Below are 14,667 nucleotides of genomic sequence, written 5' to 3'. Positions count from 1 at the left end.
ACATATGACTGAACTGTTTCTACTTAGAAGTATTGCAAAGTATTACCAATTAGTATTCACAGACTGGTGTAGCCTACTTAATGACTGCTAAAGTATACAGTAATACAGTCGTAAGGTCGTATAAATATTGTCAGTTACAGTAGTAGGTCTTTTTAAGTAATACCCTTTTTTGGCATGCATACTAGAACAAGAATAGCAAAAAATTAGAACAAAAGCTGCAGCAATTCAACAATATTTTGATGGTCAATTTGTTTGGCTCTTTTTTCCTGCAGCAGCTGTAGCTCAGTGCTATCTCCCCCTAGTGGACATACCGGGAATGGCTCGAGCCCCTCCTGGATGACAAAGCCCTCGATGAGGTGGGTGAGGATGTGTGGTTTGACAATCGCCTGCGGAGGCTTGTTCTCAGGCAGGCCAGCTGGGACAGGCTTGCTGGGGCTCCTGACCACAGCAGGCAGGAGAGTAGGGGGGAGAGGAGAAGGAGGAGGAGGAGGAGGGGGAGGAGGAGGGGCAGGAGAAAGTGGAGGAGGGGGGGAGCTGTTGATGTAGGGGTCCGAGGAGGATCTGATCACAGAGGTGTTGCCTGAGGTGTTCACACACGGAAGTCCAGGCAGACCTGGGCGGAAGAGAAAGAAAGTGAGGGAAGGGAGTCACTCAGCTGTTCATTAGGAAAGAAAAAGAGAAATCAGCATGTTTATTGATTCAACGGATACTAAATGACCCAGAAGTATCCGCACTGGGAATACACAGAATATGATTTCAATCACCCCACTTGTAATGACTATAAGGTGAGGATTAAGTATGTGGTAAAATTGTGTTTAAAGTTAAAATTAGGGTTATGCAAACCTTTCTGCCATTCCCTTTCACTGGCAATCCAAATCCTGTTATAGGTCCAGTTTGGATAAAAATCTCATTGGATTACATTAAAGTAGGATAAAGAGTTACTTGAGGCACCCTGTAGTTATTATAAAAGAGATAATTAATTAAAGAGATTATTAATATTTTATTTTTTACTTATTTAATATCCTATTATGGACGGTTGTTCCCTATGATTATCCGTCTTTGTTTCTGCCTAAATCATGAATTGCCATGCCTACTAACTATACCTGAAGAACAATCTTGCTAAAAGCTACTCTGACTACGCTGACTGTGAGGAAGTGAGGCATTAGTGCTGCACCAACCCCCACAAATGCAGCACTGTGCACTGAAGCCTGTAGAATGCAAATCTGCTTCCCCACCTCACATCCTCACAGTCAGCCCAGTCTTATCAGAACCAATTTTTGTTGGAATAGTAAGCATGACAAATCATGATCGATGCAGAAACAACAACAGAAATAACGCTGCTAGGATAAAATGCCACTGAATGGCATGTTTACAACTCTGTTTAAAGAAATACTAAAAGAAACTAAAATTCAATGTTTCAATTTTTTTGAAGGCATTTTAAAAGACTTCTATTCAAAACGTTGGTTACTGCGTTTTTGTTTCTTATCGTATTTCTTAAAACAGTACTATAGAGTGTTGAATAGTTATGGATGATTACTACTGAATTTGTAAAACAAAATGAGTAGCTTTGAAAAGCCGTGTCATAAAATTCACGAAAAAATGATATGAATCAAGCCCTCGATTTGCTTCCATTTCCTTTTACCTGTTGAGATGTCTTGCTGAGTGGAGCTCTCCTCGCAGTCTCTGACTTGACCTTCAGGGGGTGACAGAGCAGGAGGTGTTGGAGTTCTGTTCCCAGACAGACACTCCTCCCTGTCTTCTCTCATCTCCTCTTCACACATCCCTTCCACCCGGTAGACCTGCTTAACCCAACCCGCCCCACCACCACACGGAGTGAGAGGAGCCACAGATCAGTGCCCGGAAACATAATCAAACAGCAACACGTCCATTTTAAATGTCATGGAATAATCTCACCTCTCCTGCACTTCTATTATGTTTAAAAAGAAGCACATGTATTTTAATAAAAAATATATCTACCCGGTACCACACTGAGAACTATCAGTTTGTATGCCATAGTTTCAGGTAATCTGTTATGCTTTTACTTCTTAGGTCATTTTACCTCAGCAATATCTTCAGATACTGGCTGCAAAGCATGTCAGTCAATTGAGGAAACAGCTGGTTGGTTAATCACATCAAAGAAGGCGTTGAAAATGTATTCTCCTACTGAAAGTAAGGCCTTCAAACAGAACTGGTGTGGTACAGTTTATATATATATATATATATATATATATATATATATATATATATATATATATATATATATATATATATGTGGTTTTCAGATTTAATGACAGGCCAAAAATAATGTTCACAAACACTTAAATAGCTGTGTGTTTCTATCCAATACAAAAATGAAATGCCCTGAAGGTCTTACCACTGGAGCCTCCATGGGGGTGGGATGCTGCACTTGCAGGTTGATGGCTACGGTCTGGGGAGGGGGCAGCCCCTGGTAGGGCATTTGGACCAAGGCCTCGGCTGCTGGCAGCTCTTCCTCTGACACAAGCATCTGCCCGGGGGTCAGGATCTCTGACTGCACTGCCAAGGCCTGAACCGACTGCAAGGGGAGTGGCTGGAGCGGGGCAGGGGGAGTGTGGGAGAGCTGAGGTGGAGGGGAAGGTGGTGAGGACATGTGGCCTAGGGAGGCCTGAGGGGCAGGAGGCTGCTGCTGATGTGGTGGCTGGGGAGGGAAGTTGATGGACGGTGAAATAAGAGTGGGGTAAGGAAGGGGGCCAATGTGAGCTATCGGGGAAGTCACAGGAGGAAGGTGGGGCTGTATTACCTGGGCAGTGCTTAGAATGGGCGACTGGGCAGGGCCTAACTGCAAGGGAGCAGAGACCAGAGCGTGAGGCTGTGATTGGATAAGTGCTTGGGGCTGAATGACTATGGTAGAGGATTGGCTGGTGGGGGACTGAGTAGGCGGAGGTGAAACCATGACTGTTTGCTGCTGCACAGGCGGTGATTGGCCAGGGGATGAGGTCAGGGGCAGGGGAGTGGCTGTGATAGGAGTGCAGTGCTGCGACTGGATGGAGACTGTAGTGGGGGGAGGGACCTGGGTTTGGATTGCCAGGGAGGGAGGTGGAGTCTCTTGACGAGAGACCTGGAGTGCGATTGGCTGAACTTGCCGGTGGGGGGGTGGTGGCTGCTGTTGGATGATTAGCTGGTGGGTTGACCCTTTCTGTGGTTGAGCAGCGTGAATAGGGAGGGGCTGGTGTTTGATAAGAGGGTATGGGGCTGAAACAGAGACAGAAACACTAGTCATAAATGCAGCGTAGTAACTTAAGTCTTAAAAATCCATTGTCCTACCTATTGTTCATTTCATTTCTCAATATGCAATCTCCAATACTTAGTTCTCATTTTTCGTAAATTAGCCTTTACCTGTGACACAATGATCGCAAAAACTTTAAAATAGTAAGTGGAATGTAAAAAAGGTAATCACTTTGACATCCAGGGCGAAGTGCACCAAGCAGATGTAAATTACACAATTGCAACTGCTTACGTCGTCATTACTACTTCCAACTTAACCCCAACTTAAAAGTGCACCAAAGCAAAATCATCCATGTGGATCAGCAGTGTGGAGTAGTGGTTAGGGCTCTGGACTCTTGACCGGAGGGTTGTGGGTTCAATCCCAGATGGGGGACACTGCTGCTGTAGATTGCTCTAGTAAAAACCCAACTGTATAAATGAGTAACTGTATGTAAAAAAAATAAATAAAAAGTGATATCTGTATAATGTGATATCTTGTAACAATTGTAAGTCGCCCTGGATAAGAGCATCTGCTAAGAAATGAATAATAATATCTGGCATAGTAACAAACGTATTGCGACCAAGGTGCAGCAGAGATGGGAACTTGCCATAGTGTCGGCCTTCGCATTCGATAAGCAAAAATGTCAAGATAAAAACTTTACACATCATGTGATACACACACTGCTGTCTCTATATAAAGAGAACAAGGAAATTCTTAATTTGAAGCTTAACACAACAGTAATTTTTAGTCAAAAGAAGGCAGCATTCCTTTGGTTCATATATCAAAGGTCATCCCATATTTCATCTATAAGATGAAGGAGGTATTGTTTTGGTAATCAATAGCGCTGATAGAGCTCAAAATCATCAGACATGTCCAATGGATTAAGTCTTTTCCGTATGATTCTTTTGCGGCGCATTGCACAGTGGTATTGTAAATCATCAAACCAATGTATTATTCCACCCATCTTTGGCTTTTGCTAAACTAAATGTTACTTTACAATATTCAAAACTGATTTGCTTTTAAATTGAACTTTCTGCCTCTATCCCTTGTTATTTGCCTTTTTATGCCAGCCTTACAACTACCCCCTAGCAGGTGTACAGTTACGACCCCTTTACGACCTGAATAAGTCTTACGCCTGCTTGGTGCACGCCACCCCTGAAGCTAATTACTCTTTAATAAATTGAAGCTTGTTGCTAAACGTTTCATTTTCCAAGAACGTTATAAACGGCTCAGTTTGTACATGTCTCACATGTGGCTGCTGTACCTGGTGCTATGAGCTGGTGGGCCCCAGGCAGGTGGGTGAGGGTGGTAGGCTTGGGTTCGGTGATGGGGTCCTCCCCTTTCTTGTTGCCTTCCAAGAGAGGCTCCGGCTGCTGGCTGGGCTTCAGAGGGCACACGGACATCTTGGGGTGGGCCACTGCCAGAGGCTGCCCCTGGCTGGTGGCTTTAAGGGGCACGCTCTGGGGGGAGGCAAGGGTGCTGGGTTGGTGTGGACGGAGGGTCAAGTTCTGAACCTAAAAGAAATAAAGTCAACAAGCATTGCAGCAGTATGACATCCTTATACTCCCGAACTGAAGCATGCAAGGGTTCAGCTACATCTAAAAAAGAATAAAAAGACTATCTTTAGAGTTTCAGCTCTTCTTTGACCTAAATATTTTTTCAGTTTATATTAGCGTTTTCTCTGCAGTGGGCATCCCCCCTTGATGACTGGCCTCCCTGACTGCATGACTCGCTGTCAAGCCTTTACCAAGTGAGTCACTTGTGAATCCAATCAACCAGAAAAAGGTGTCTATCAGTGAATGGTCATCTCTTTTAATAGGGAGCTGCCCTTTTTATTTCATTTTTTCTTCACATCACTGCTGTTTCCGATAAACGTGAACTCAGATAATTTTCGTATTATGACACAATCTTGTACTTCTAGTAAATGCAGAACCTGTAGCTGGTCTGGTGTCCTGTAAAAACATTACTGTGCTGGTAGCTAGGTTTCAGGTTACTAGAACCACAAACCCACAAACCCGCCTGTTGACTTCAAAGTTGTTGTTTGAACCCAGGGCTGGCTCACCTGGGTAGCTGGAGTGTGGGAGCTGGATGGAGAAGAAACTACAGGAATATCTGGCTGTACAGCAGCTACAGTGGCAGTGGGCGTGAGAATGAGCTGTGACACACAAGAGGGAGAGGGGGGAGAGAAAGAGAGAAGAGAGCTGGGGAATACAGGCAGGAAAAGCAGCAACAATGGCTAAGCAAATGTATTTAAAAAGTGTTGAACAAACCCAACATATATTTAAAACTTCTAAAGAATTTCAGAAACTAGATATTTTGTCCATTCTGCAACTAATTATTAGTAATAGAAAGTAATAAATTTCTTCTATAATGACAGGTTTGTTTTTATATAAACGGCAGTCTCTGCTCTTGTGGTTTATACTGCAGGATCCCTTGATGGAATGCCTAATTATGTACACTTGGATGAATTTTATTTATAATTGGTTTTCTTAGCTTTAGCAATTTTACCCTATTATTTCAGGAAATGTAAGACATTTTATATTCAGCAGCAATTAATGACTATAGCTATATTATTCAGATTGATTCTTTGCACATCCCCACCAAGGATAAATCACCATAGTAACGTAACAATATTAAGATGTATTTATCTACCAGAACTGACTATGCTTATGTGCGGTGGCACAACCTCTTATAAGTGTCATCTTTGGCATTCTGTTTCCTGTCAGACTTGCAAAGCGAAGCACTTTTTTTCCATTAGAAATGATCAGCATAGGACGTGCAAGTAGAAGGATATGCCAAACTCTGATCTACAGTACAGCAGCAGCACACATCAAGTAAACATTTATTTTACTCATTTAAAATATTATTTTTATCAAGACAAAACATACATTGTGTTTATGGAAGCCAGATTTTGAAATGCTTTAACGTACTGCAAACATGACACCAAGGAAAGATTCAACTCTGTGTGTAATCCACCAACCACCAAACAACAGATGTTTTACTTCAATTCAAACCCATTCAAAACCAAACTGAACTTTCTTCATATTTGAACTATTTATTTGTTTATTTTTTAATTAAACTGTCCAATAGTTTCAAATGTCCGGAAATAATTGTGACACAATAAGCCATCTGTTTTTATTGCTTGTAAACTAGACCATTAAAACAGATAAGCAAAATAACTGCAAGGATTAGTACATTGCCATTTCAATTTTTAAGTGTCTTGTAATAAGTACAGTGTAAGGGGTACATTTGAACAATATATACCCCCCCCCCCCCCCCCCCCCAGCACACAGCTAATCAAATGAAACCTTAAATACCTTTTCATTTATACTGTACTCCTCAAATCAGTGGTTTACAGCAAGATTTTTTTAGAGTGGGGACACCCTGTATAAAAATACTATGGTAGTGAAATACAAGAAAAAATTATGTAGTCTGGATAAACTAGCCAACCACACATCCCGGAAAAAACAGTTGTCATCCCTAAATTAAACCGATTTCAAATTCTACATTTAATGAACTCCGTTTGTATTGGATAATCGGATGTCTTGCTGATGAAATCCAAAATCGGAATACTCCTAAACAGTCCCTGACAAAAGTGGACCCAGTACAATCTGTGCATTTTCAACAGCTTGCAGCATGTGTTGTACACAGTTTGTGGTGGTGCAGTTATGTTATAAGCAGCCCTGCGTTTGCGGAAGGCCTCTTTGGTGTCCTTTCTTACCATCTGAGCGCGCAGGTACATCTGAGCCTGGCTGGTGGTCAGGGTGGGGGAGCTGTTTCCCAGGAGTATGGATTGCTGTCCGAGGGCCCCTCCCCCACCACCGCTGCCCGCCATGCTGGAGGTCTGACTCCGGCTGATCAGCTGCACCGCTGGAGACGAGGAGAGATTGATCTGCAGAGACACAACACCGGGTCTGTGATACAGCCAGCAGCTCTGCCTGGTGAGCCGACATGAACGAACCACTTCAACGATGCAGGAAGCAAGGTGGTGCGTTCTGAAGCTCACAAAGGGGTAACTTGGATTTCATTTAGTCCAATGTTCTGTCAGCTACATTTCCCCGTTATTTAATTTCTGTTCGATATCCTGTTATGTGTGTACTGTATGGTTCTCTGTTGCTGTTTCTGGTTAGATTGTTGTTTGCCATGCTTATTAATTATTGCTTCTTGAAAGACTACTCAAGGATGTTTTTCTGAAGTGAGGTGGGAAAGTATGTTAGTGCTGCACTGTGCAATGAAGCCCGTGTGACACTGACAGTGATATGCAACAAACTATTTAATTGACTTGTAACAGTATGATCAGTCAGCTAAAAGACATAGCAGTTTGCATGCTTATGGTGTCAATACGTGCCAACACTAATGTAAGTGTCTCTTTGATTGGCTGATTAATACATATCTACAAAAAATAAAGGGGTTCTGCTTGGCTTACCTGTACCTGTAGAGCAGTGACCCTTATAAATGTTTCTGATAGTAAAAACATAGCAAAGTGTAATAAAGCATAGAAAAAACATGGTAAAGCATAGGAAAGCATTGTATAGCCGGAAAGGTAAAGGGCATTTGGGAATTTTTCCATACTGTATTTGCACTATAAACTAAATAAATCTTTAGTTTTCTTTGAGATGACATAAGATTATTTGGGATGTGTATTACTGTACAGCGAAGACCCTAAACCCAAGTGGCACAGCTAGTACATCAATCCACTGCACCACTGAACCCCCAACTTAAGTCAATGCAAGAAATTATCTTTAATTTTGTAATCAAAGTCATCAATGCAAGTAACTGTCACCTCGTCTTGCAATTCAGAGGTTAAGTCTGTTGAAGTTTCAGGTGGTAAGCTATGTACTTAGTCAGAGAAAGTATAACAAGCAGTATCCTCTTAACTGTTAATACAATCACAGTCCTTCAGAAGCTTCAAACCGTTTTTTTTTTCTTTTACAAGAAAGCAGAATGTGGAACGGTTTAATGATGATACACACACACAGCTGCTGACTCAAAACATACTCAAACAACAACCCACACTGTGGTTAATTGACAGTCCCTGATGTATCATTTTAGAACTGCATCTCTCTTGGAAAATGATGTTGAAACATTCACTCAGAATCTATTTTAACATAAGCCACTGTATTTACAAATCATTGGCCTGCTAGCAACTGTATAGACATCAGTAGGCTTGCTACTATTCAATTTGCATTTTCTTGCCAAATCGACGATTAATATCGACTTTTATTTTAGAAAGAATTTATCTTTTTTTTTCTATCTTTATTTTTCTATTCAAGCAGAGAATGGGTGAAATCGACCGTTATGCTTTAATACAGACTTTTTATGCCATTGAGAAATGTCTCATTCAGAGAAACCTCTTTTTCATATTCAACCTGCAACAAAGCCATGGTTACCAACATTCTAATTGAAATAATGTTTGGTCACAGCAGCTATACCTTGTGTTATAGATCCTACACAAATTAAAAAATGGTCTCAAATAAAGCGCAGAAAATGCAGCATATAAAAGTGTATTACACAGACTTTTATAGCATAAATTTACAAGTAAAAATAATATGCACAGAACAAAACATTAGATAGTTGAACATAACTAACTTGCACTTATTATTGTGAGTCTGCACTCCCCTCTCCTGCTTCAGGCTCAGCACAGCTGGACTCAAAGTCACTGGAAGGTAAGGCAGACAGGCCCGCTTCGCCCTGCCGTGGAGACTTCAGCCGTCGGTCAGGGTATTGTGTACAATATTCATTAATTGTTTTCCTCCTGTGTCCCATTTTCAAATCAAACTAGTAACTGTCACCGTATAACTATAGCAAAAGCTTACCTACACCTTAACCTGCTAATTTCAAAGTAGGCGCTTTGAATGACAGGCGCTGTAGCTGGCAAATTAAAGTGCACAGTCGGTGCAGGTCATGGTGATTGACAGTCATTTAAGCGAATGAGAGCATTGTAGCACTGCTTCAGTCAACAAGATCTGTCAGAACAGGGTGAAATGACAGTGACAGTGAAATTACAGCATTAAGGGACCGCTGAGATGATTGACAGCGACCCCTAGCCATTCAGAGCGGAACTGAGATGGGACAGACAGTAAGTATAAAAACTACACAAACTAGAGATGATTTCTAAATGATTCTTTTTGGTAAAAAATAGCGAGTGGTTTTACCAACGTTTATCCTATATAAGTTTATTTCAATCAAACTTTTAATAAGCGTTACCGATTAATATCGAAAAGTAGCAAGTCTACTTATCAGTGTGTTAATGCAATTACTTTACCAATACAGTAAAACCTCTAAGTGTTTGGATAATGAAATTGTTCAGATAATCAAATTACAACTGTAAAACTGTTTATGACTTTCCCAATCACGAAACATGATTCATCTTTACCTGTAAATTTAAAACCGTCAGTACTACACTTTTCTGTAACTACTAGAGATGGAGGTCTAAATAGAGCTTTTTTAATGACAACAAGGCAGAAGAACACTGCACACAACAAGACATGTTGCCAAGGGGCTGTTCAGATAACAGTATAACATGTTTTACGACATTTTTTTCGATTACACAGTAAATGTAATTATTGATGATTGTTTTGGATTTTCAGGGTTCAGATAATCAAGTATTTACAGTACAGTCATAATAATTCCTAAAAACGGTTTTCTAGATGGAATAGAAAACTGTTCACATTTCAAAACTAGAAATGATAAGAAGTCAGAAGTGGGTTTCATCCATTACTTTAAATACTCAAACCAAATAATATAGATAGATAGATAGATAGATAGATAGATAGATAGATAGATAGATAGATAGATAGATAGATAGATAGATAGATAGATAGAAGTACTAAAAAGAAACTTGAAGTATTTATCATTGTCATCATGTGATATGTAATATTTACAAATAGAAGTTAAGAATGGTTTCAAATACTGTATTCTTGAAATGTATTTGTTTACCACTAAGAAATAAATAATAATAATTTATAAAAAGTAGCTTTAAAAAAGGCTTTATAAACCAGGAAGTGCTATTTTGTGAATTGGTCCTGCAAATATTTCTGGGTTATATTCTGCAGGAGCACTAATAGAGCAAAAAAGCTTACTTAAAAATATACATATGATCAAGTTCATGTCTAATTGTACCTACCGTAATGATCACTTACCCAAAGCTCTTCATCCATTTTTTAACAGAATTGAGAACTTGATAGTTTACAGACTGAGAACGTATTTATATTCTGGTCAGAAAGCTCACTGCTGTCATTTCCTCATGTTGTGTGAAACCCTTGCTGCAGCAGTGCGAAGGGAGATACAAACACAGAGAGGCTGAAGGGCTACCCACCGAAGTCTGTGAGACACTTGATTGCTGTGTGACACTCGCGGTGGGGGAAGAGGCCTGCCTTCCTCCTGACAGCGTCGCCTGAGAATGAAACACACATGACAAGTCAACGCAGCCAAACACAATGGGGGTGATATAAATGTGTGCCTGCAAGACTTTGCTAAATATATTCATTACTGTGTCTACAAGTAAATGGTAACTGTAACGACAACTAACCACCTATTCAAAAGCAAAAACAAACAATATCAAAAACAAAAATGCCTGTGGCTTTTGATTGAAGTGGTCTCACCTGCATGTAACCAGCGCTCAGTTAATTATAGCTTCTGCCTCACACTGTATTACAACTAATTACTTGTTTGCTCTACAGTTTGACGCTTATTAAGCTTGAAGCACACCTGCTGTTTTTTTAGGTTTTCTTTCCATCTGCAGCTTCTTATAAGCAGTTTGCACACGCTGACGACCCCAGTGTCAGGTGCCCTGTTTTTGTAACACTTTCATGCATAAAGGAAGTACATTTCATGCTTTGCTGATACTAGGGTCTAGGGGCCCTCATCACCCATGTGACTAGAGTCGTAAACACAACTCTTCTGTTGTGCAGCTATATTTAAATCAAATGTTATTAATCAATAATCAGTATGCTTTTAGCACAAGCATGAAGCTCAGTATAAGCACCCAGTTTAGTGACCTTAGTCCAGCTTGAGTTAGTAATAGTTTGTCATTTTAATCAAGCTTCATTAAGCTTCATTTTCTATTGAGGCAACAGGGGTGCTTTGATTTTTAGAAAGTCATCAGGTTGTGATGACTGAAACCGAAAAGTATATACAAATCTGAATAACAAGAAGGATTTATTAGATTAAAACCTGTAAACAATGCCTGATAGATGTGTGTTGGTTTAACAATGATGGTTTAACCGCCACTGTATATCACGTTGGGGAAGCATGCCTCCCCATCCTCTCAGAGCTGCACGAAGGTTCCCCACCTGCTGTACAGCTGCTAGGCTGCTGAGGTGCTGCTGCTGCTGCAAAGCGGCTGTCTGGAGCATCAGGTGTTGCTGCTGCGCGGCGTACATTTGCTGCAGGTACTGAGCTGCCATGCTGGGGGGGCGGTGGATGGCCTGCTGGATCACCTGCGGGAGTGCAAGCAACACCAGCTACAGCAAAGCTACTTCTTGAGCTGCCAAGCAACTGCACTAAGAGATCCCACTTTTGACGGGGCAGCGGTAAAGCTGGTTTTGATAAACTACAAGATGATTCTAGGTGGGGGTGGAAATGGCCTTTACAAGCACAAATGTCATATGTACTACCGTTAATAAAGACATCGTTATGAAATTTGGTTTCAAGTATACAGATTACATGGTGATCTTTATTTATGGCCACGTTATAGGCACATTCACAGCAGAGGGGCCTGGTTCTTGTAAAAAAAAAAGTTAGCTTTGAGTCATAAAATTGAAAAGCATTCTATATAATGAGTCTTGTGTTCTGACAGAAAACTGGATGGAATGACTCAGCAGACCCAACATGGCACCCAGCAGCTCATATCATTTAATAACTTCCCTTGTTCTATAAACCTTGCCCTGAGAAAGTCTGCAGTTGTGCTCGTTTGTGAGGGTAGTGATGGTGTACATTATTGGGATGGGGTTCTGAGACCACCTGAATTGTTTTACTTTGGCCACCATTGGCTACCACGTGCCTTTTCTGCCGTGCCTGAGTGGGGACAGGTTACCTGGACAGCCTGCCTCTCGGTGGTGCTGCTGTAGAGAGACAGCTGTGGGGCCTGGGTCCGGGAGGGGGTGCTGGAGGTTGTGGTGGTGGCTGACGTTGGAGTACTCGTCTCGTTTTCCATTTCCAGCTTCTGTTTCTTCCTCTGGGTGAACGCTATGGTGTACCTTGAACCCAGCTATATAAAGACAGTGTGTTAGTGCAGCACTGAAAAACTGATAGATATCATATACATGTTCCTGATATTTCATTTACTACCTGTTAAATATGATTTTGTATTGTTGTTTCTGCTTCGATTGTTATTTGCCATGCTTACTAACTGTACTAGCAAAAAAATCTTCTGACAAGTCTCTTTAAGGCTGATTGAGTTGGGGAAGCATTTTGGTGTTACACAGGTGTCAGTGAACAGCGCACATCTGATAAGTTTCCCCCTTACTTGATCAGTCTTGGCCATAAAACCATATCTCACATATCAGTATTGTCATTGGTTATTTAGAAACAAAAGTCAGTTTAAAAATCCAGTTTTGAGAAAAACAAAATCCAATAGGGGGGTAGTGATATAATTGGAAACTCATTAAATCAAACTTTCCACATAATGTATGTATGAAAACAAAAGCCATGATACTACTGTATTTAAACAAATGGCAATGGCTCACTCTCAAAAAAAGGCAGGCTTAGTTTGCAAGATAATGTTGCAAACTAAGCCTACAGTTAGTTTGCAACATTATCTTAAAGATCGTGACAGATTTCTTCTTTACCTCTCAGATAGTGCCAAACTATCCAAACAGACTAGGGATTAGGGGACTAAGCATGCTGAGTGGCCTCAGTGCACAGCAGCCAGTGAATCACTAACAATTTGTTCCAGTACAAGACATCAGTTTAGGGTTTCTGGTTTTAGGTTTTAACTGATAAACACTGATAAAAAAAACACACTTCAAATTAAACCTGTGTTTATACTATAAACACTAAACTAGACCAGAGACAACTACCTATGTTGTGTTCACTTATGCCCATGGTGCAGTTTACTGCATATCATTGCAATACAGCACATGTAATTTGAGCAGTTTCCTCAACACATCAAAACTACAGAAGAGTAAGTTTGGGCAGCACCATAAAAAACTGGTCACGTCATATAATAAAAGCCCTGATAAACACTTAAGTTTGACCATCTATATAAGACTGAACATGTAAAAAAAAATCACAAAAAGGAAATAAATAACAGAAGCGCTAATCATGTTGAAGTTCTATATTCCCGAAACTTTCTGAAACGTGTTGAAGAAGCCAACGATAGTCAAGACAAAAAAAAATCACAAATCTCAAACAGTATTTTTATACCAAAAACAGACTTTGAAAAAAAAACGTCTTTGAATAGCTAATAAAACTTGTTTATGTTAGGAAAGGGAACTGAGGCCTACCTTGCATGTTGCTAGATTTGTACAGGCTGTATTGTTTGCACTGTAACAGTGTTTGTAACAGTGCAGGCTGTATTGTTTGCACAATATCTAACTTATATTTCTGTTTATCTCCTTCAGGCTTCATCGGCAGTTGAATTGTCATGCCTACCACTACGCTTCATACTGACAAACAATATCCAGCCAAGCATAAAATCCCTCAGTGGACCAAGAATTTCCTTCATAGAGTGATTACGGATATCTGTCTGCACTAATTCTTGATATTCAGCAATACATATTTAATATATTTTCATGTTGTTGATACTTTCTTCTGTAACTATGCAATGGCAAACCTAGTTTTTTTTATGTATTTTTTTACGGTTCACAGACCTGTTTTGTGAGCATTACTCTACTTACTTTAAAATATGCATTCAACATTGAGATTTAAAATAACAAACAAAAAACACATGGTGTAAACTGCATTGAGAATGTAGCCCGTTTTATCCTTGTAGTAATAGTGGTCCTGGTGCACATCCGAAATGGCAAATTTAATTAGTTAACTGTGTTTTTTATCACTTATTTAAATCCTGACACTGCTGCAAAGAAACTACAAATCATAGTAAATGAAAAGGGAAAAGTGAATCATGTTGACCACTGCATGCATTGCTAGGAGGCTATGTGGTCCAGTGGTTAAAGAAAAGGGCATGTAACCAGGAGGTCCCCGGTTCAAATGCTGACTCATTCACTGACTCATTGTGTGACCCTGAGCAAGTCACTTAACCTCCTTGTGCTCCGTCTTTTGGGTGAGACGTAATTGTAAGTGACTCTGCAGCTGATGCATAGTTCATGCACCCTAGTCTCTGTAAGTTGCCTTGGATAAAGGCGTCTGCTAAATAAACAAATAATACAGTACAGCATTTTTTCCACCTATATTCATTCTTGCAAGGATGTGACAAACGGATTCCGGAGCCTTTGGTAGCTGATAAAGCTGAAGAGATC

The 14,667-nt window shown here is 40.4% G+C and overlaps 1 protein-coding gene across 7 annotated transcripts in view; it reads right to left on the bottom strand.

Annotated features, from left to right (window-relative positions):
* Positions 1-14,667, bottom strand: part of phc3 (polyhomeotic homolog 3 (Drosophila)) — a 29,829-nt gene that overhangs the window by 9,251 nt on the left and 5,911 nt on the right. For 3 of the 7 annotated variants that reach the window (XM_034028964.3, XM_059034575.1, XM_059034571.1), the window contains 9 exons: positions 12,282-12,455; positions 11,539-11,685; positions 10,563-10,640; positions 6,966-7,136; positions 5,307-5,399; positions 4,509-4,758; positions 2,375-3,231; positions 1,643-1,802; positions 312-613 (listed from right to left, as the gene is read on the bottom strand). In XM_034028964.3, the coding sequence (XP_033884855.3) occupies positions 312-613; positions 1,643-1,802; positions 2,375-3,231; positions 4,509-4,758; positions 5,307-5,399; positions 6,966-7,136; positions 10,563-10,640; positions 11,539-11,685; positions 12,282-12,401 (2,178 nt within the window). In that variant the 5' untranslated portion in view covers positions 12,402-12,455. The remainder of the gene's footprint in view (positions 1-311; positions 614-1,642; positions 1,803-2,374; positions 3,232-4,508; positions 4,759-5,306; positions 5,400-6,965; positions 7,137-10,562; positions 10,641-11,538; positions 11,686-12,281; positions 12,456-14,667) is intronic. The other 4 variants (XM_059034572.1, XM_059034573.1, XM_059034576.1 and 1 more) reach the window with 4 other exon arrangements.

This window comes from Acipenser ruthenus, chromosome 12, assembly GCF_902713425.1.
Source record: "Acipenser ruthenus chromosome 12, fAciRut3.2 maternal haplotype, whole genome shotgun sequence".
In the NCBI taxonomy this organism is placed as follows: Eukaryota; Metazoa; Chordata; class Actinopteri; order Acipenseriformes; family Acipenseridae; genus Acipenser; species Acipenser ruthenus.
The sequence above is the reverse complement of the archived record's forward strand: the minus strand, read 5'-3'. Positions and strand labels throughout refer to the sequence as shown.